This window comes from Lethenteron reissneri, chromosome 29 (genome assembly GCF_015708825.2).
Source record: "Lethenteron reissneri isolate LAM-NWPU_2019-01 chromosome 29, ASM1570882v1, whole genome shotgun sequence".
Lineage (NCBI taxonomy): Eukaryota > Metazoa > Chordata > Hyperoartia > Petromyzontiformes > Petromyzontidae > Lethenteron > Lethenteron reissneri.
Genome location: NC_083807.1, coordinates 8942606 through 8963626, shown reverse-complemented (window position 1 = coordinate 8963626; position 21021 = coordinate 8942606). Strand labels below are relative to the sequence as shown.

Sequence of the window (21021 nt, the reverse complement as noted above, 5' to 3'; positions counted from 1 at the left end):
CACGAGAAACGCACAAACTAAATCTGCTGGCTCGTGCTCGCAGGGATAGTGAAGGGACAGGAGTAGGCGCTCCCATTGCCTCTCTACAAGGTGCCAGTGTTGGCCCATGACGGGTTTCTCCTTATAGATATAAAAGGCTGGAACCTGCACGCCAAGGTGTCCCCACACTCCAACGGGCATCGTGGCGGGAATTCCATAGTACTATGGCAGGGTGAGTACATTCGTCATGCTTTAGCGACCCCTAAGGGGCGATGGGCCGGGTCGACTCCTAAATGCACGACCTTCCAAATTGGTAGTTTTATGATATTGAATTCGAGGAATAATTAAGATGTAGGCTAGAATTTTTTTTCCGGATAGAAGTACATACTTGGTGTGAATATTATTATATTACATTTTAATCTTTTTGGTTTTAATTATCAAGAGTTGTATTTGCTGAGTTTAGATATTTGCTACTCCAATCTAAACGGTATTATCGATAACGTTTTTTTTACATCTACACCTGATGGCGAATGCGCGTTTTCAGCCGCAATTCCTACCGGGCACAGCGCGACCACCAGATACGTGGATTCGTTTTGGGTAAAGTCCGTAAACATATGTGCGTCTTGTTAAGAGCGGTGCTGATTAGACATGTTAATGCAGGCACGTGTGCTCGCAACGAGACGCGCTAACATATACACACGGTAGAGTAGCCGAACATTGTAACTGCATGGGAAATATTTCCAATGAAAACGTGACTTTTGACGCCCGGTGTCACTTGAAGCTTCCGCTTCGAATTGATAAAACGGCAGAGTTATTATTTCCACGAGCATACCACACAAACTGCATTACCAAGCTGCGCTGGTATATCTCCAATATTATTAATGCGCTGGCCGACGGAATGCGAAGGTTGCAGAACCACTTATAACACGTGACTTCACGAGCTCCTTCAAACTCATTATTATTACGATTACCACGCCGCCTAAAATCCGACGACATTGTAGATAAGCTTTGCAATAAAATATCACGGAAAGCGTGACTTGCAATCTGTGGATGTGAGTTGAGTGTGCGTGTGTGCGTGCGTGTGAATTCCTTACGTCATGTGCATATCCCCGCTAGTTATGTATTGCTCGGGGTATATCCCAGAGCCCGTAAAGCGGCGGTGGCGCACATCACGATGGTGCGAATGGAGCAGACGATCCTCGTGTACCGCTGTGCGAAGGAGGACAGCCCAAACCACCCGCATTAATCCGCCAGACTCTGGCCAAGGATCCCATCCCGCAATCACAGCATCAGTCGTTCTATCCCCGAAGCCCCTCCCTACCTCCTTCATACCCCCCACCCTCTCCGCCCCCACACCTTCCATCCCAATCCTTCTCTCCCCTCCCTCCCTCCCACCATGCACCACCCCCATCCACCACCCCCTCACTTCTGCAACCACCACCTCCCCGTCCCCTCCACCACCCCAGCCACCCCAATCCACCCCGCGCCCTCCTCCCCGTGAATCCTTCGCGGCTGCGAGAGCGGCAGAGACGGCTCTGTGCAGCGATGCTGCTGTTGCTGCCACTGCTGATGCTGGGCTAAGCGCGACGCGTGGAGCGAGCGAGGGAGCGGAGGAGCGAGCGCTCCGTGCACTCGCACCGGTTGAGGAGGAGACTCGGACGGAATTTTAGCGCGCACGGCTATCAGGGACCCGTGGCGCGTTCATTCGTCCATTCTCTTTTTCTCTCCCACCTCGCTCCACCTCTGTCGTTTCCTCTCTGTCTCTCTCGCTCAGTCTCTCTCGTTCTCCCGCTGTTTCTGTTTTCGCAATATTCGAGTGCCCGGCTTTGCTGCAGCTGCAGATCTTCACGATGCGTATCGCGAGAGGTGTCCTGCCCAGATCATAAAGGTACGTGGCACACGCAGCAAAAGCGTGCACGCGGTGGTGTACTCCCATCCACATGAACAAACAAACACATAACTGTTCATCTGTGAATGCGTTAGGCTAGCCTAACTCTAGTGGTTTCGCTTGTCTCATCGTTAGCCTAACAGCCGCGAATACATGTACGTTGAACTTCTTTCGCACCGTACGCAGCCGACCGTGCCAATCTGAGGTGCGTGATTAAAAATAACAATCGTGCGCATATTTCAAACGATGTATCCAATGCTACACGCGACGTTTCACGTAAATGGGCAAAAGCCGTACCACGAAGTTGCGCGCGTATGTGTGTGTGTGTCCAGCCTTACGATTAAACTAATTAGAAAAGAAGGAGCGATTTCAAGGTCTTTCCCTTCGTTGTGGATCTGCCTGTGTGCTGCCTACACCGTATATAGTCTACACTCGGAGTACATCCTGCGAAGCGTTAAGTGGCACCACCACCAACAACAAAAAAAGATTACGCATTCACGACACAAGGCAAAGCTCGCAAAGTTACACAGCTCGTCCGCACCTACCGGATTGCTTAAGGATTTAGTGCAGCGCCTTCGAGATGCCACTCATCCAGGAGGCGCAACGCGGATGAGTGTGTAAGAGTCATGATAGCACAGAGCATGCTTGGACGCGTACGTGCATGCGTGCGTGTGTGCGCAAAGATACGTACAGACGAATCGCGCACTTATCGTCTGCACAAACGTGTGTATAGCCACGCGTAGTCGACTCGCGACATAGATGTGTATGGTTTGCATATGCATCTGCATTTCCACATGTAGAACAATCTTACATGTGTAGTCTATATACACGTCTTTTCGTGTATAGATAACGACGTATAGAATAATGAAACATGTGCTCATACACGTGTGTGTGTAGCCACACATACGTATGTGTGACCAGTTATAATTGAATCATCCATGTAGAGTCTATGTATATGTATGTGTAACCACACATAGTCTAATGTTCATGTTTCCCCTACGCACGCGTGCTTGTGTGTATAACCACATATAGACTAATCGTACATGCATATCCTAACAATACGTGTGTGCGTGCGTGTGTATAGCCACTTAGTGGTGAGCGGTAGTGTAGCGGTTACGAATATATGAACCGGTCCTGTGCCTCCCGTAGGTCGACTCAGCCTCAAATGAGTATCTGGTGCGGTGTGTAAACATCGCCACTCAGGGACAAAGGCGGCCGGGCGTGGTGCTGGCTACCCATTCCCTCGTGTGCCTTCATAGGTGCTCGCTAACAGCACTTGCCCCAACAGCATGTTAATGTTGTGCGGGGGATCTTTGTTATAACCACTCAGTCGAATCATACATGTATAACCGCCTGGCACATACCGCGTGTGAAGCTGCGTGTGTGTGTTGCACTGCTGCGTGCGCATGTTGTTAAACTGTAAGAGGCAGCACTCACGATGGAAGGAAGCAGCAGCAGCAAGCAAGCAGTTGTGCCGCTTTATGCGCTCATGTGTTCAGGGGCGCACCACTCCACTGGCGTATGTGCGCATGGAAACGTGAGCATACGTGTGGTGTATAAGCCGCAGGCGAAAACACGTCGGCATTGGTACCCGCTAATCCTTTAAAGGCATCCACGAGTTCACTGCCGCTGACGTTAATTAGCAGACGGCGCAAAGTTGTCGGTGCTTTCGAGCGCACGGACGGAGGGTTGATGCAGCCCACGGACATTCTGGATATTTCAGTCACTTTTTTTTGCGCGCACAGGCGGGCATAATAACGTGGCCGCCTCGGAGTCTCATGCAGATTTGGCTGTCTGCTCGCCCGTTGCTGCTTGAAACATTACGCGTATTCACTTAGCGGCCGCTTGGCAACCAGGAGGACACGGCCCCAGGCTGTTACTCTATAGAGAGAGAGAGAGAGAGCCCGTGGAATGACAAAGGGGGCCGTGGCTCCCCAAAAATCGGCCGTTACGTGGTCGGCATGCCGCGCTCTGCATTCAGCTCCGAGTCTACTCAGCTGTAATGATGGCTTTTAAATACACTGAGCGGGCCCGGCGCGGATTATACATGCCAAGCACGTATGGCGCATTCTGCACGGGACGCTCACTCCGTGGCATTCAACGACGAAAGGGGGGTGGACTCTTATAATTCTAACTACTCATATACATAAGGCCAGGCTGCAGCGTACCCCCGTGGGAACTTTGTTATCAACGTGTGCCTCGGCTCAAATGAGCATTGTGGCGGTACTGGCAGTTGGCGGAAATTCCTCATTCCCATGACGGGGGCGGTGTGAGACAGTCTCTTATAAGGGCACCCACTGTTGGGGCTGAGCTGACCCACCCCCAACATCCGGACCGCGATTTGAATTCGCCACCTCCCAATTGTGAGTCGAGGGCTCCAACCGTAGCGCACCCGGTCGAATGATATGCACACACCCACGTTGCATTCTCGATGCCAGATTGACGACACTCACATCTCTAAAGCAATTCTCACCGGGCAAATGCACTCTCGGCCCCAAAACATATAGAAGAACGCAAACGCGTGATCTTCCGTTTCTGCTCTGCATGTAATTAGTATGAGCGCCGGCACCCTCACGCGTTGCGGAAATCCTTCCCAAAGCACGCAATTAGCCAACTTGTCCATCACGTGCAATGGAAGCACTATTAGCAGAGAGGAACGGTCGCGTATAGACACATTGAGCATTCGCAGCTCCGCTCGGGGACTGCTCACGACGAGGATGCTCAAATTCCTTGCACTGCGCCTCTGGATTATGAATACGGACGTGCAGTGAAAATTAGTTGTGACTGTGCTAAGCAACTTTGTTTTGTGTGTTAACTGTTCAGGGGACATCTCACCCGGGCAGGATGACGTATTGCTTGCGATTTTGATTCACGCGTCTGTGTGCGCGCGCGTGTGTGTGTGCGTGTGACTGCGGCTGTGTTTTATCGCTCTTAATTTTATTACCGAGAAGCGATGTCGTATAAAGTAATTTACATTATTTATGCCATCACCATAGAAACATTTGTTTCTTTGTGGCATCCACGATGGACCAAGCTATTTGATTTTTTTCATCGGCTTGAGTAATTGTATATCAAAGGGACAAATGAGATACACTGCACTATGCACACATCCTGCAGGCAGTATACAATGGTGCACAATGCACGCCGTGCTTCCGTGCGCTGCGCGGTCAAAATGACCAACGCGGCGACTGATTTCATGATTTTAGCAACACCCTACAGAATTAATGTTTATATTAGCTTAGCACATTTTGAAAGTGGCGGCTACGTTCACAGTGGTTGTATTCGCATGGATGAACATGCATTTCCATTAATGCAAACATGTGCCCTCTTCCAATCAACGCTGTATGCATCACCAGATAGGTGTGACAGACTTGCAACTTGCAAAGGATACGCACGTAACTAAGACGCATTATGGTAAACGTATGTGCAATGTGTGCGTGTGAAAAGTGAAGCTTTTGACAAGAGATATTCGTCTTAACGAGTATCCTATTGCATTCCCAAATAGTTGCGCTCTCGTTTCGGGCCAAGTTCATTTTTAAAATCCTTTATATTAAGTTCACTTGCTTGCTTGCTTGCGCGCTTACGACTGCGCAAATCTTTCGGTCGTTTTTTAACCCACTTCCCGTGATCCAATCGAGCTGACATTTTGCACACAGACTCGTTGTGCGTGATAATTTATTTTCGTGAAATTTTCCCCCAAAATTTTACACTTTTTAGGAAAAAAATAATTATATTTAATTACCAATTGCTTAATGGTGGCAGGCAATCATCTGACCCATAGGTGGCAGCCATCTCAAGCCAGAGGACGAGAGGACTCTAGCCGCCACGCATATAAAGGATTTAGAGTGAAAAACTTTGTTTTTACGGGTAAATTTTTACGCATGGGCACCATATTTGGTGATACTTTGTTGGCAATGGTACACATAAAAATAACACATTTGCCAACAGACACTGCTTAAAATGTAAACTAATACAATAGGCTACGTTTCGAGCAATGCCCCTTCTGCATAGCACATAGGGAGGCCATAAATATAAGAGTTGGAGACCATGCTCTAAATAATTGCCCAAAACGTCTCTCCATTAGATACAGAGTATTGCTTTTAAGGCAGTGTTATTGACGAAATTTGTCGAGTTTTTTTCGCGTGTGTGTTTGTTTATATATTGCCATGTCAGTGAATTTGTTTTGCACTCACACGTTGCCGTTTCCGCTGCCGTATTTAACCCCCATCCACCCCAACACGCACGCGCGCAATTGTTCATTTCGACACAAGTGCCGCAGCCCACACCTCCTCGCATTGAGACATTTAATGCGGACTCGCGTGGCGCTTTCGCATCCCCCAGGCCACCCCTCCCCAAGCCGATGTCTTCAGCTCACGGCGGCCACAAGGTGGAGACGTTGAGTCGCGCCTAACCCCAACCCCCAGCTCCCGCATTTTGAACGGCCTTCGTTTCTGTGAACGTCCGAGAGGCCGATGGTCCAAGGTTGCCACCGCCTCCTCCTCTTCCCCAAGCCGCCACTCTCGCTCGCAATTGCCGCATTCGCCGAGTCGACTGTAAACGAGACGCGCGCACGCGCCGCCGTCAAGGTGTGCTGTTTTCAAGCAATCTGGATGATAGTCCACTTTAATTGAGTGTGAATACGAATACACATTTGACGATGCAGGGTATTTAATCTTAATTTTGGAGCTTTCGTGACTGCAGGAATTATTCTTTGGTTTTTTCGGTAAAGTCACGTATAAAAATAAAATAATAAATTAAATAATAGCATACGACGTTTCGATTGCAACACAAGCAATCATCATCAGGTATAATGAAATAGCGACATAGAATATAACCAGAAAACTGTATCTTGGTGATATCTGTCTGCTTATATGTCTGTCTATAGTTTTCTGGTTATATCCTATGTCGCTATTTCATTATACCTGATGATGATTGCTTGTGTTGCAATCGAAACGTCGTATGCTATTATTTAATTTATTATTTTATTTTTATACGTGACTTTACCGAAAAAACCAAAGAACGATGCAGGGTATAGTCATAAAAAAATGTTAAAGGTGCAGGCCTGCCACTGCTGGCGGAAGGTCCTCCACTGCAAGCAGCTCTCGAGGGCCACTCTAGAGAGGCACTCTGGAGGGTTTTTGGCCTATTCCTCCACCTTGGCCGGTCGCCTTGGGAGAGGTGGGAGTACACACAGTTAACCCCCCCCCCCCCCTCAACAAACTCGACTTGCCAATCGACTAAGCTACGGTGTACCCGTTCATACCAGGGGACGGACAGAGGCGGGGATATATACAAGCACGCGTAACTTGTGGGTTGAAGTTTGACGCATTCCATCGTGTCATATTTCACTTTGTGGAGAGTCAGCAGTGGCGGATATCCGCATTTCACCAGTAAAGGAGGGTTAGGGCCACCAACAGAGACAGGTCGCAGCCCCCAATGAGACATGCACGGCATCATTACGTATGTTCACACCCGCAGCCTAACCCAATGCGATGGCCACCAACACACAACGTGCGAAATGCTAACCCGATGTAACCAAGTCGAGGTTAAGGCGTAGTCCCATCACGCACGACGTTTCCTGCGAGGCAACTGTGAGCCGTATGCTACGGGACGTGCACGATTGCACGTGCAGCGCGTGGGTCCCTTAAACCAGAATGAGAGTCGGCAAGGACCACCGCCCCCTCCACTCCACGCTAGGGATGTTCAGGAATCGTTCCTTAATTGATTCTGGGCCAGGAGCATGCTGCTGCTGCTGTCTGTCGTTGAGCCACGCGCGCTGCTCCACACTTTGCCAGGGGATGTGCGGACTGCTGCCACGCATGCCGCTGCCACACGCACGGGTTGTTGCGAAGCGGGTGAAAGTTAATCATTTGCACCCCCACCCCCCGTTTTGCATTGCATCTTGCAGACTAGCGCACGCTGGATGCGCCCACCCAGAATGCCGACGTTACGTATCATGACCCTGTTCATCCTCGTCAATTACCACTCGCCTGCCGGATGGGGCCAGCGCAGGGACGAGCGCCAGTGCTGGAGCTCTGTCCAGAAGGCGTTTTACGGCTCCTTCACCAGCAGGGATCCCTCGCATTACCACGACGACCGATCGGGGTGCGGATGGATAATAGCGAACCCGGACCCGGCCAAGTACGGCGTCTTCGTGAAGCTGTCCAAGGACGCGTTGGCGTGCTCCTCCCACCAGCTGCTGGCGTACATGTTTGACTCGAAGCCCTTCGACAACCGCACGAGCCAGGACGTGGATATTCTGCGCGAGGTGTGGGACGTGTGCGACGTGCCCTCGGCCATCGTCTACTTCCAGACGGACGCGCGCTACCTGCAGCTGCGCTTCTTCTCCGAGGACGGGAGCACCGAGACCGCCAGCTCGAACGCGCTGCGCGGCGCCGACCGGCCAGGAGTTTCGCTCGAATTCGTGATCCTCGCCACGGAGGCGCCTAGCGCGGGTGGCTGCCAGCTCGTGTGCGGCTGGTTGACCAGCTGCCCCTGTCGCCCCAGCTTGCTCGACGATGCGGCTTTGCACTGCGGGATCGTACAGGCGCCTTGCGACTGCTCTGCCCGGCATCTGGACGACCCCGGGGGAGGAGGAGGAGGAGAGACAGGTGGAGGAGGAGGTGCGGCAGCTCCCGATGAATGCGAAGGAAATTATAAACGTGCCTCGAGGCGCAGCTCCGCGAATGTCGAGTGTGATCCCGCCGAAGATGCCACTCCAGGTACCGTGCCTCACGCAGCTACTCATCACACAGCCACTCACTCATCACACAGCCACCCACTCATCACACAGCTACTCACTCATCACACAGCCACTCACTCAGCACACAGTCACTCACTCATCACACAGCCACTCACTCATCACGCAGCCACTCACTCATCACACAGCCACTCACTCATCACACAGCAACTCACTCATCACTCAGCCACTCACTCATCACACAGCCACTCACTCATCACACAGCCACTCACTCATCACACAGCCACTCACTCATCACACAGCCACTCACTCATCACCCAGCCACTCACTCAGCACACAGTCACTCACTCATCACACAGTCACTCACTCAGCACACAGCCACTCACTCATCACACAGCCACTCACTCATCACACAGCCACTCACTCATCACACAGCCACTCACTCATCACACAGCCACTCACTCATCACACAGCCACTCACTCATCACACAGCCACCCACTCATCACACAGTCACTCACTCATCACACAGCCACTCACTCATCACACAGCCACCCACTCATCACACAGCCACTCACTCATCACACAGCCACTCACTCATCACTCAGTCACTCACTCAGCACACAGCCACTCACTCATCACACAGTCACTCACTCATCACACAGCCACTCACTCATCACACAGCCACTCACTCATCACACAGTCACTCACTCATCACACAGTCACTCACTCATCACACAGCCACTCACTCAGCACACAGCCACTCACTCATCACACAGCCACTCACTCAGCACACAGTCACTCACTCATCACACAGTCACTCATCACACAGCCACTCACTCAGCACACAGTCACTCACTCATCACACAATCACTCACTCATCACACAGCCACTCACTCAGCACACAGCCACTCACTCATCACTCAGCCACTCACTCATCACACAGCCACTCACTCATCACACAGCCACTCACTTAGCACACAGCCACTTGCCACTTCCACGCATTTCCCCACCACCCACGTTTTTGCAACGTACCCCGCTAGTTATGGAGCACTCTGTCGCGCATTCTTTGTCATGCTTCAATGGGCGTTTGGCTCTCGATAAATTCATGTTTACAAGTGAAAGTGTAATTTTCAAGTTTACAGTGGTCATCTACATATTCCATCCTGAGTCAGTGGTGGACATCCCACATTCTATGACAGTGAATTGTTTATTCAAGACAACCACTGTTAACTTCCCACAAGGTAGTCCAGTACTTATAATATGGGAAGGGTTGGTGAAAGGATGGGGGCGACTGGGATTTAAACTCCCAGACATGGATCTGAATCATAACCCAATTGGGAGTAGAGTGCTTTGCTACATTCCACCCGTGAGCACATGCACATCAGATTATTTATACAAATTACTCGCAATGCATATCAAATAAACATAGTACGTATTTATAGATAAGGTACATGTGTGAATATCTACCAGAACATAGTTCTATCTTGTTTTATATAAAACATATGTGAAACAAAGTACACACTCTTTGCTGTGCAATTTCCAACGAGATAAAAGATTACTATTTCATTCCTACTTTATCCCGTGCCATCTTTCTCTTGTCAGATGTAATTTAGATTCTCGTGTCAGGAGCTGACACCTGTATAATACACGATGTATAAAAAAGCAACACACGGTGGGGCACGATTGTATTCAGGAAATCTATAACATCAAAGTGTAGGGGTGCTTTTGCCCAACAATAAATTTGTTGTTATAAAGTCGCCAGTGCAACGTGGCTATTGACGTGGGCTCATTACTTACCCTTTTGTCACAATCCAGCTTTGTTCAATCCCCCTTTTTTAAAAGTTTGGTCGAGAAACAATGCATCGACTTAATTTGTTAATTTCTGAAAAACTCACGCGTTATTATATATTTGTCTTGTGTTGCAGTACTTAAATATGACCAGGATCATATTGAATATTCCTGAGACATGTCGCAGAAAATACATTATTTTAGGTGCCAGCTCTTACGTGGACTAATTAACTACAGGTATAACGTGTCAAATTTTGACATCGTTGCATTGACTTAGCCTACTGTGCATAGTTTCAAACAAAAAGCATAAACAGCTTAATTTGACCTCTTATACCGCCGGTTCAAGCGCAGTTGTCGGCAAGCACCTGTCAAGTTTGGCTACGGTCACAAAACATGCTCAAGATAAACACCGCTATTACATTTGCCAATCATCATTACAATTCACAGCTGCTGTGGGCACTCAGCGATAGTGGTGAATATTACTGGTGACACATGACCCACCGTCTCTAAAATACCGTAAAACATTAGACATTGCCTGGACTCGAGCCCAAATTACAAAATAGCAATTCCACTGTCGTTGGCCCCTCCTGTGCCAAATGGATTCCGCAAGCCCCAAACCAAGGGTATATTTGAGCCTTGTGTTTGAAGCTGTCAACCCGGAGGCAGGACGTGATATCATTTGCGTGACCTTGCGGCAAAACGCCTGCAACATTTATAAAAGCTGGTTCGTGTTCGGAGAAGCGAGCACATGCCGTGCCAGCTGTAATGTTTAAAACGTAACTTAGCAAGCCCTGATTACAACGGCGATTATGATGACTAAGAATGTGATCATTATGCATTTACATATCTATGACTCATTAGCCCATTCATGTAGCCAGAACTGCTCAGATAATTCGCAATACCATTACATTTGAATTATATTACATTTGGGAATGGCATTTAACATGATAGTGGAGTCCCCCCCCCCCCCCCCCCCCATTATTTATATCTATATATTTAATTAATTACCTCATGAATGCTGCCACTTGTGATTTAAATATTACCATTATAGCCACTAGATGGAAGTACAGAGCCTCTGAATGTTTGGCCGAACATCTACGAAGGAATCATAATGCAGCGCCTGAATAAAGGCGAATCGCCCTCCGCGTAATCCCACACGCGCGCGTGTACAAATCACACGCGTGTACAAATCACACGCGTGTACAAATCACACGCGTGTGTACACAGGGCAACACAGAACCACGTGGATGTCGTCATCAGCTTTGCCACTGTGCACCGGTAACAAGAGGCGTTCGGTTTCATGAGCCACGGGCAAATGTTCACGGTTGTCTTTTTAAAATGCGGACGGCAATGGAATTAAAGGGATCCATACTCTTTGGTTCTTTCGGTAAAGTCACGTAGGTGTAAAATATAATAAATTAAATCACGACGTTTCGGGCACACACACAAGCATCCGTCATCAGGTGGGACAACCACCTGATGATGGACGCTTGTGTGTGCGCCCGAAACGTCGTGATTTAATTTATAATATTTTACACCTACGTGACTTTACCGAAAGAACCAAATAGTATTGATCCCTGCAGTCACGAAAACTTCAAATCTAGATTGAATTAAGGTGATTCAAGTAAAAGAGTGATTTTTTTCGTAACATGCATTAAGTGTGAGCATGTTTCAGTTTCATTTATTTGGTATAGCCCTGTGAGCCATTCGGCTCTTGAATCGGGTGCAACCGCAACACACATAAAACAAAAACATGAACAAGAAAACATCTTAAAGTGACTATGTGACTATGTGCAGACGGAAAATCTAAGAATAGACGGCAAAATATTGCAGAAAAAGCACGGTATAAAGCACCGTATGTGATTACCCGTTGAAACAATGATTCCATTGAATCTGACTTAGAGGTAATCTGTCTGCACATTATGCCCATACTCTGAAAGTTAATTTATACTACAACTTACAATGCACAGCTGCACCTAGGATTGAATTGTTTATAACATCTCAATAATATTGAATACTTCACAGTTTCTCTTGCCTGCATTACCATAAAATAATTGACGGATTTCGTGTTTCTTTGTTCAACTTGCTGTCATCAAGTGATCTTGCAGAGATCCATCGCAACAAGCGCAATTGCAGTGTCACCTGTTCACATGAAACAGCAACTTAATTGACATAATTGCATGAGATGCTTCACACGTATGGCCCAAATGAGGTCTATTCAGTCCATCTCAATTGCATCTAACTACCTCGGCCACAATCGTAGATGCTGCACACAATCATGAATGCACAATTCCTCTAATCATCTGCGTGTGTGCGTGATATTACTTTGTGGGGAGCAGTGGCGCAGTTCTTAGCACACTGCGCTACGAACCAGGGGACCCGAGTTCGCATTCCCGCTCACGGCCAACACAAGTAACAAATATATGAATTTGTCCTGGGCCTCCCCTAGATCTACTCAGCCTCAAATGAGTACCCGGTGCAGTGTGTAAACATCGCCACTGGGGGGACAAAGGAAGTCGGGCGTGGTGCTGGTCCACCAACCCCCTCGTGTGCCGTGGCGACCTTTATAGGTGCTCGCTAACAGCACTTGTCCTAACAGTCTGTTAAGGCTATACTGGGATTTTTTTTCTTTCTAACATGACTATGCAGGCCTCATTATCAGCCGGAACTTTCTGGGGCCGAGGTCTGGAAAATGCTATTTATGTATTCACTCTAATCTCTCTGCACGTATGATATATGGGTTAGACAGCCCTCTGTTAAGGAGCACTCTAACTCAGGATCACAAGGTCAAAAATTCAAACCCCAGTTAGGCACGGTTTCAGCTCATTATCTCTCTTGGGTTGATAAAATTAGTAACTCTTTGTGGGAAGCCAATATTGAACATCATATGGAGAGAGGTATCTGCACCATGCATACTCACAATTTAAACATTTGGCTCATGACCCAAAAGAGAGATTGACACCAGTGCATTGCTTGTTTGATCTTTTCATCACTTTAACTTTTACTTTTTTTACACGTATACGGATTATACTAACTGTTATGTGAACAATACTCTCGTAGATTATATTATATTAAATAGATGAGCCTCACTGTCATAAAAGTGAGGCTGCAAATGTGGCATTCTGCAATGTGTTAACTGACCTACTTTCAAAAACCATTTTCAAAGTTCTATATTATCATGACGGTTTTCGAAATGTTTTCGAATTGAATGCAAGTGCGATGAGATTGTAAGTCAAAAGTCAAATGGTCTCCGGTCTCAAATGAGTATGGGGCCCAGGCCCGTGGCATCGCCGTACAATCAATGGGGAGGGTGAGGAGGGAAGCCCCCACTTTCTAAATGTATTAATTAACTTAACATGGAGAGTTTACACGGCCAATATTTAGATCTATAATGCATTTTTTGCTTTTTAGATTTAATTATGACTTCCTGGATCTTGTCCTGAAGATGGATGGCACAGTTTCAAGTGGCGTGTCGTGTGTCTAATAGCTAAATCTGGGTGTTAGAATTATTCAACAATGTGCTAACGAGCGTAAACAAATAATAGTTGGTGTGTTAATAAACGTGTGTACAACACGTGACAATGGGATTTGTTTGTCTTTGTCGGTGGCGACGGCTCTGATAACATTTTGGTCAGATCGTTACATCGCCTAACACAACCATAAATTATCAATCTTTTAATTCAGGCAATAAATGTTGGTAGGCTATTTAAAAACAGTGGTAGTTTTTCGTCTACGATCATCAGCTTGGCGAAAACCCATATCCATCTAACTGAATGTGCTCCAAATGCGTCTACTTAATTTCAGCGACTCAACAAACGGTCTGCATTGGTTGCAAGTTCATGGATAAAATGACAAGTCATTGATGGGCTTCACAGCCTCGTAAATAATACACGATTGACAAAAGCAAATCATCACGTTACTCAATCTGTTTAGGTTTTAATAATCTGTTAAAAGTTGGTTTGACATTTACGTGCGTTGTCATCCCCACCCCGAGTATTTTGCTTGCATGTCCGAGTTGTTTGTATGCCCGTCCGCTTTAAACAAGGTCACGCTATTGGTTTGATAGGGGTGCCGTTCATCTCCATGAGCCCGTGGTGGCAATTCCACTCAGGGGCCATCCGTGTCTCTCTAGGACAGTTCTTGTTAACGTCCCAAAAAAATATGGACCGACTCCTATAATCAACTGGAGAGGGATGAGGGGATCTGAACTTACGAGCTTCCTACTGTGAGTTACAGCACCACCAGTATGAACAGAGCGCCGAATAAAGAATATGTATCACGCCACTGTTCGTCAACAGGCAGGTCGCGTTGCATGTGCTGGGTGGAGTGTTGTGGGGACTCCAACCTGTTCATCGATGACTGGCCAGTGTGGAAGAGGCCCATCTACATCTACCTTTACATTACGTCATACGTCATTGCATAAATGTGCTACGGCTTAAATCTTGACTTAAAGCTTTTGTGACTGCAGGAATTCAGATTATTTGGGTCTTTCGGTAAAGTCACGTAGATACGGCTTTTAGAATATGGGGTGGGGTAATGGCATAGTGGCTAGTGCCCTGCGCATTGAGCCCGATCATCTCTAAATCTCATTCAATTCTCGGCCATGCGTAACATCTGACCCAACCCTGACCACGAACTTTGCACCCACAGTTCTGGGAGGTAAGATCTCTGCCATAATGTCAACTGGCTGCCAGCGTGTTCTCTTTATTCCATGTTGGATGTTAGACGCAGTCAGTTTAATGGCAGGCTTTTTGCGTGAACAGAATTACATTCTTCGACTGGTAATGAATTTCTGGGTGGAGTGGTGGTGCAGCGGTGAATTGTGCCATGAGTTGGGTTGAGGGGAGTGGGAGAGGTTGGTGGGTACCACTCCCACTCTGATCCTGGCAACTTGAGTTAGATTCCTGGACACAGCTAATATCAGCAATGAATGATTCATAATATAAATGTTGGGTCCAAGCCACGTAACGAAATTATAATTTCTGTGTCATTAAAAACCCTCTACCATTCAATATAGCCAAACAAATGGTCACGTGGTGTACAAGTGTTTAACAACGCATCAATTACATATATATATTATTAGTTCACCGCTAACTTGAAGAATAAGCCTTACAACCTAATTCAGCAATCAGATATGTTTCGCTTCAGTTTACGCCAAGAATCATCAGGATAAGACCTAGCAGAGGTGTGGACTCGAGTCATGTGACTTGGACTCGAGTCAGACTCGAGTCATGTGACTTGGACTCGAGTCGGACTCGAGTCATGAATTTGATGACTTCAGACTCGACTTGGACTTGCATAACAATGACTTTGTCCCACCTCTGAGGTGTGGACTCGAGTCATGTGACTTGGACTCGAGTCGGACTCGAGTCATGAATTTGATGACTTCAGACTCGACTTGGACTTGCATAACAATGACTTTGTCCCACCTCTGAGGTGTGGACTCGAGTCATGTGACTTGGACTCGAGTCAGACTCGAGTCATGAATTTGATGACTTCAGACTCGACTTGGACTTGCATAACAATGACTTTGTCCCACCTCTGAGGTGTGGACTCGAGTCATGTGACTTGGACTCGAGTCAGACTCGAGTCATGAATTTGATGACTTCAGACTCGACTTGGACTTGCATAACAATGACTTTGTCCCACCTCTGAGACCTAGCAAGTTAGAGTAATGATCCAAGAGTCACTGCCCCAGTAAGCGTGGAACGTTGGGCCAACGTTGGTCCAATGATCCAACCACATGCCACCACTGGCCCAATGTTGCACGTTTATTTGGCTGTCACCTGACGGGGCTTCCTTAACCTTAAATAGGTGTCATGACCTGAGATGAACAACGGGTCAGATTTAAACTACAGTGTATATATTGATCATCACAAATTAAGTTATGCTAATTTCATTATACTTTATATGGGGCAATGAGTAACATGTTATGTACTACAGTACACAAAATCCATGATCTAATCCCATCTGTGAAGGATGTCATTCCTGGCATGCAATATCCTAGAGTCTACAAACTGAGTTGTACCTGTGGTAGCAGTTACATTGGGGAAACGAAACGACATGTCTCGGACCGTGTTCGCGAACACAAGACAGATCTGAAACACGGCAGAACCAATACCTCTGCCATGGCTGACCATTGTTATAACGCTGTGGGCACGCATGATATTGTTTTTTTCCGAGACCAAGGTACTCTGCAAACCTTCGGGCAACTATCAAAGGTTTGTTCATGAAGCCATCCAGATATATCAACATAGAACATAACTTAAACTGAGAGGATGGATACAAGTTGAGCAATCATTGGAAGGATGTTAATAACCAGGTAAAGCCTTAACTGGTTGTGGTTGTTTGCATCATACCTGCTGGGTACTAGTCTATTTTTCCGAGTTACTGTCCCCCCGTGTCCCACACTCAGCTTCCCACTTATAGCCCGCCTACCCCCCCCCAGCCTCACTTTTTCTCCCCCGAGCGCTCACGCAGCTCCCCTTCCCCTGCTCTCCGCCCTTGCTCCTCCCCCCTGTCTTACCTATATAACCTCTTGCCACGGCAGTTCTCTCGCCTCCTTCAGCATTTGTTCTTGCCGTGGTTGTTCCACCTAGTGAAGATTGCTTGTGTTGCGATCGAAACGTCGTGATTTGTTTATTTTTATTTTATTTCTACTTACGTGACTTTGCCGAAAGAACCAGAGAGTATGTTAAGTACCATTCAGTATAACCACTCAAGAGTATAATGGCCTGTAGTGCTCAGGAGGACATTATTATTTAATAGTTGATTGTTGAATTAAACACCAACGAGGATTTCTTTGTCACAGGTTTGGTCAGATCATCAGGCGGCCTAACCCAAAAAATCAATAACGAATCATAACATTGGCTGCGAAAACCTACGTGTTATGTTAATCGGCAGTGAGTGATATCGGGACTGATTCTTGGTACCACCTTCACCCATCCCGCATCGACCAGCGTGGTGAAGTATGATCGGACCGATCTTGACCATATGGCATGAGAATGCATGAGGATGGCAGTGGATTAAAAAATTGCTGTGAAATATTAATCTTATATACAATATTTGTCATTTATGATGCATCATTTTTTTCTTTGCCGCTCATGTCAAAGCGTGTGTTTCACTATCCACAATGCAGTATTTTCTCCATCCATTCTTTATTTAACTGATGTGTCACCTGAAACATGATTTTTTGTTCCGAACATTTGGCTTCTGTCTGTTTTTATGAAATAACTGCATGACCATTTGTGGAAAATAAAAATTAAACGTTAGGATAATATTAAAAAACATTAAGACATTTCTACTTTCAATTTGACGATTATCTGCAAATAATGAGACATCTTCAGTGTCGGGCAGACTGGGGATTTATTTTACCATAGGACCTGCTGTGTTTATTTAATGTTATTGGAGGAATTTTTGTGGAAATTTGCTTCATAACTTTTTTTACGTAATACGTTATTTTACGATTTTTATGCAAAATACCAAATTGGCAGCAGGTAAAATCGGTAAAAAAAATTGTTCAAATTATTATTAGACAACTAGTAATAATACAAGATTTGTAGTATTTGTCTATTCATTTCCAGTTTATTTTTAAATAGCTTTTGAGGAAGGGATTACGGTTCTGTCGATTTGATCTTTGAAGCTGTCACTTTTGTATACTGCCTCTATAAGCGCTGCGCATGAAAAAAAAACAGGCTGCTCTCATTGTATGCCAACATCGACACTTCTGTAAGAAAATTATGTCCATACTCTGGTATTGCCACAAAATACAGTTATGCAATTACGCAGAAAATGAACTTATTTTTCTCTTCAGCCTGAAATAGGATTGTGCAGTCAAGTTTAACGATGCTTTAAAAAAAAGCAAATGCATAACATTGGTCTGTCACTATATTTTCTTGGCCTTCTGATTGCAACACTATGTATTTTATGGATACATGCAGCATTGTTTACTGTTCATGTGTAAAGCATAACAAATTGTTGAGAATATTTCACTCAGGCCATGCACAAAAGCCAGTAAGATACAATCTTCCCACCGGTGGACCAGAGCTTGAATTGTAAAATCAATAAAAGGTTTACCATGCAGCCCATGTTGCTTTATCCAGTTTGAAAGTACTACTGTTACAATTCACATTCTGCTGATTTGGAGCAGAGAGGCAAGCACATCAATCTGACTTTATTTCATTACTGGGATTCGATGTTGATGTTGTTGCTGTGTTTTTTTTTTGTTGACAGACAAAAGCCTCGGCTTCTCAGGGGTTTTGTCAGATGTAGACGGTCGAAATGAGACAATCGAGGCTGCTATTGAGTGATCGCAAAAGCCTTCTGATCTGGGCTCGCCCGTGTCATCGAATTGCCACTACAAGTTCACATCTCAAGATGATGCAGTGGCACAGATAAGAGTTTTACAATCTCTGGGTGTCAACATTAAAAAAACGACGTGCAAAGTGCACATATAAGCAAAGACGACAATGAATGTGGCAAAGTAGCCTCGGCTGCCTACCTCCATGTACCAAACCAGAGCACAAAAACGTCCAATACTGAATATCGCACTCTACAGATACAAGATCTCTGTATAACTGAACAAGAGTTGATATATTATATTCTTTGGGTCTTTCAGTAAAGTCACGTAGATAGGTTGTGTTGTCATCAAAACGCCGTAGTTTTTTGTTATTTTATTTCAACCTATCTACGTGACTCTACCGAAAGACCCAAAGAATATGAATTCCTGCAGTCACGAAAGCTTTAAGTCAAGTTGATATTATTTCAGATAATTAGCAAGGTAGATTCATGTGACGAATCCCTCTACACTGTGAGTGGCTTATACTACGTTACTTCAGATGCAACTGAGTAGTCTTCTTCTTCTTTCATATGGCTAATGTAGATGCAAAGCAACAACCACAATTTCGCATTTAAGTGGTCAAGCCAGATAGCCGCATCAAGAGTAGCGGAGTGTATCGCTGTGATATCTTCTTCGTATCTGTGGATCGAGCATCGCGTCGTTATATGTTGCACGGTCTGTTCGGGATGACCACAGTCGCACACTGGAGAAATTGTATTTCCATGTGTGCATCAGGTATCCGCATCGACTGCCATGGTTTGTGCAGTGGATGCGGTTTAGGGTGGTGACGAGCAGTTAGAGCACCCGCCTCACTCCATGCCTAGGGATGAGGGGTCTCCCTACAGCTTGTGGTGGCCCTCATCCAGCAGCAAATAGACAAAGGGGCTGTGCTGCCAATAATAACAGATAAATATGAGACGGAAATGGAATACATGGATTAAGGAAGATAACACGGATTAATTGCATCATTAAAAGTGCTATGAAACGTAGGTCGGCTTGGGCAGGACATCGCTAGAAGTGATGACCACCGATGGTCAAAAAATTCGAATTCATAATGTGCATTCCATCCTAGGATTCCAATGCGCAATGCAGGGAAAGCAGGAAACAAAAACAGAACCAGGGGCAACCGACAAAACTAAAAAGGGAAGGCCAGTTTAAAGAGATGGGTTTTCAAAGCAGACTTTAATATATTTACCGATTCTGATTTCCTGATTTCAAGTGGCAAGGCGTTCCAATGATGGAGCAACGACCAAGGAATGCAAGAGTACATCCATGGTAGGTGCAATGTGAATTATTTTATAGCAGGATTGTAAGAAATGACAGTGGTTTGTGGGGAGGCCTTCATCCAGCAATGGGTTGACCATGGCTGATTATAATTGGGAAGGATAGAATAGGTGGTTTGTGCAGTTTTATATTTTTTTTAAAACTTCTCCAACAACCTTACCACCTCTGCTCCGATATTTGGGACTCGACTGGTGCAATAATGTTGCTCTTCATGAATTATTACTCTAAGCATTGCTTGCTCTGTCCTATCATGGGTGGATATGTGGTCATGACACTTGACATTATGAGTCCAAACTATGCACAACCTTTAAAATGCATGTAATTCTTTCTCGTCCCATGAAATGCCAAAGTGTGGCCCTGTGGGAAGGTGGGAATTAATGAATGGACACCGTGATACATGCATTTTGTATAAGGAGAAAAACAGACATTAAAGTCTCATTCAACTCGGCTTCCATATGAAAGGTAAATCTGCACTGCACGATCGTTTATCTTTATTAACATCATGCATGTATCTAATTTGGACTTTATTACCATATATCTTGCAAAGACCCCCTTGATTTAGCAGACCTTCACATCATGAGAGGGAACCAGACAACATAGAACGATTTCTGGATTCACTTTGATCGACGCCTTTGACCCGGCTGATAGGAAATGCTTCTTCACGAGATTGGTTTTGCTGCTCGTCAGCCATCCAAAATATATATAGTTTTCGTCCCCAGAACGGAACATCCATCGAGCTGCATTTGAGGGTCTGGTATAAGGTTTGTATGTAACATGGGGATCTCAGCTGTGTTCTTATCCTGGCCTCGGCACAGCCATCAATGAGTCGCTTGAGCCTCACGGCAGCCTCAACGTACACGTGCATTCTAATTTATTCTGAAAACAATGACTCCACCACTACAAGTGCTCACAAGTGTTAATTTTATGACCGTCATAAACAAGCATTCCTCAAATCCGGCCGTAAAATTAAATAAAAAAACCCATTGTGTATACATAGCAGGACATTTATTACCTTAAAAAAATAACCCGGAGACAATGTAGCA

The 21021-nt window shown here is 45.9% G+C and overlaps 1 protein-coding gene across 10 annotated transcripts in view; it reads left to right on the top strand.

The window, feature by feature from the left end:
• Positions 1 to 1488: 1488 nt before the first annotated feature.
• LOC133349224 (adhesion G protein-coupled receptor B1-like) overlaps positions 1489 to 21021 on the top strand; it is a 143857-nt gene continuing 124324 nt past the window's right edge. For all 10 annotated transcript variants that reach the window (XM_061562544.1, XM_061562535.1, XM_061562539.1 and 7 more), the window contains exons 1-2: positions 1489 to 1867; positions 7776 to 8589. In XM_061562544.1, coding sequence (XP_061418528.1) covers positions 7791 to 8589 — 799 coding nt within the window. In that variant the 5' untranslated portion in view covers positions 1489 to 1867; positions 7776 to 7790. The remainder of the gene's footprint in view (positions 1868 to 7775; positions 8590 to 21021) is intronic.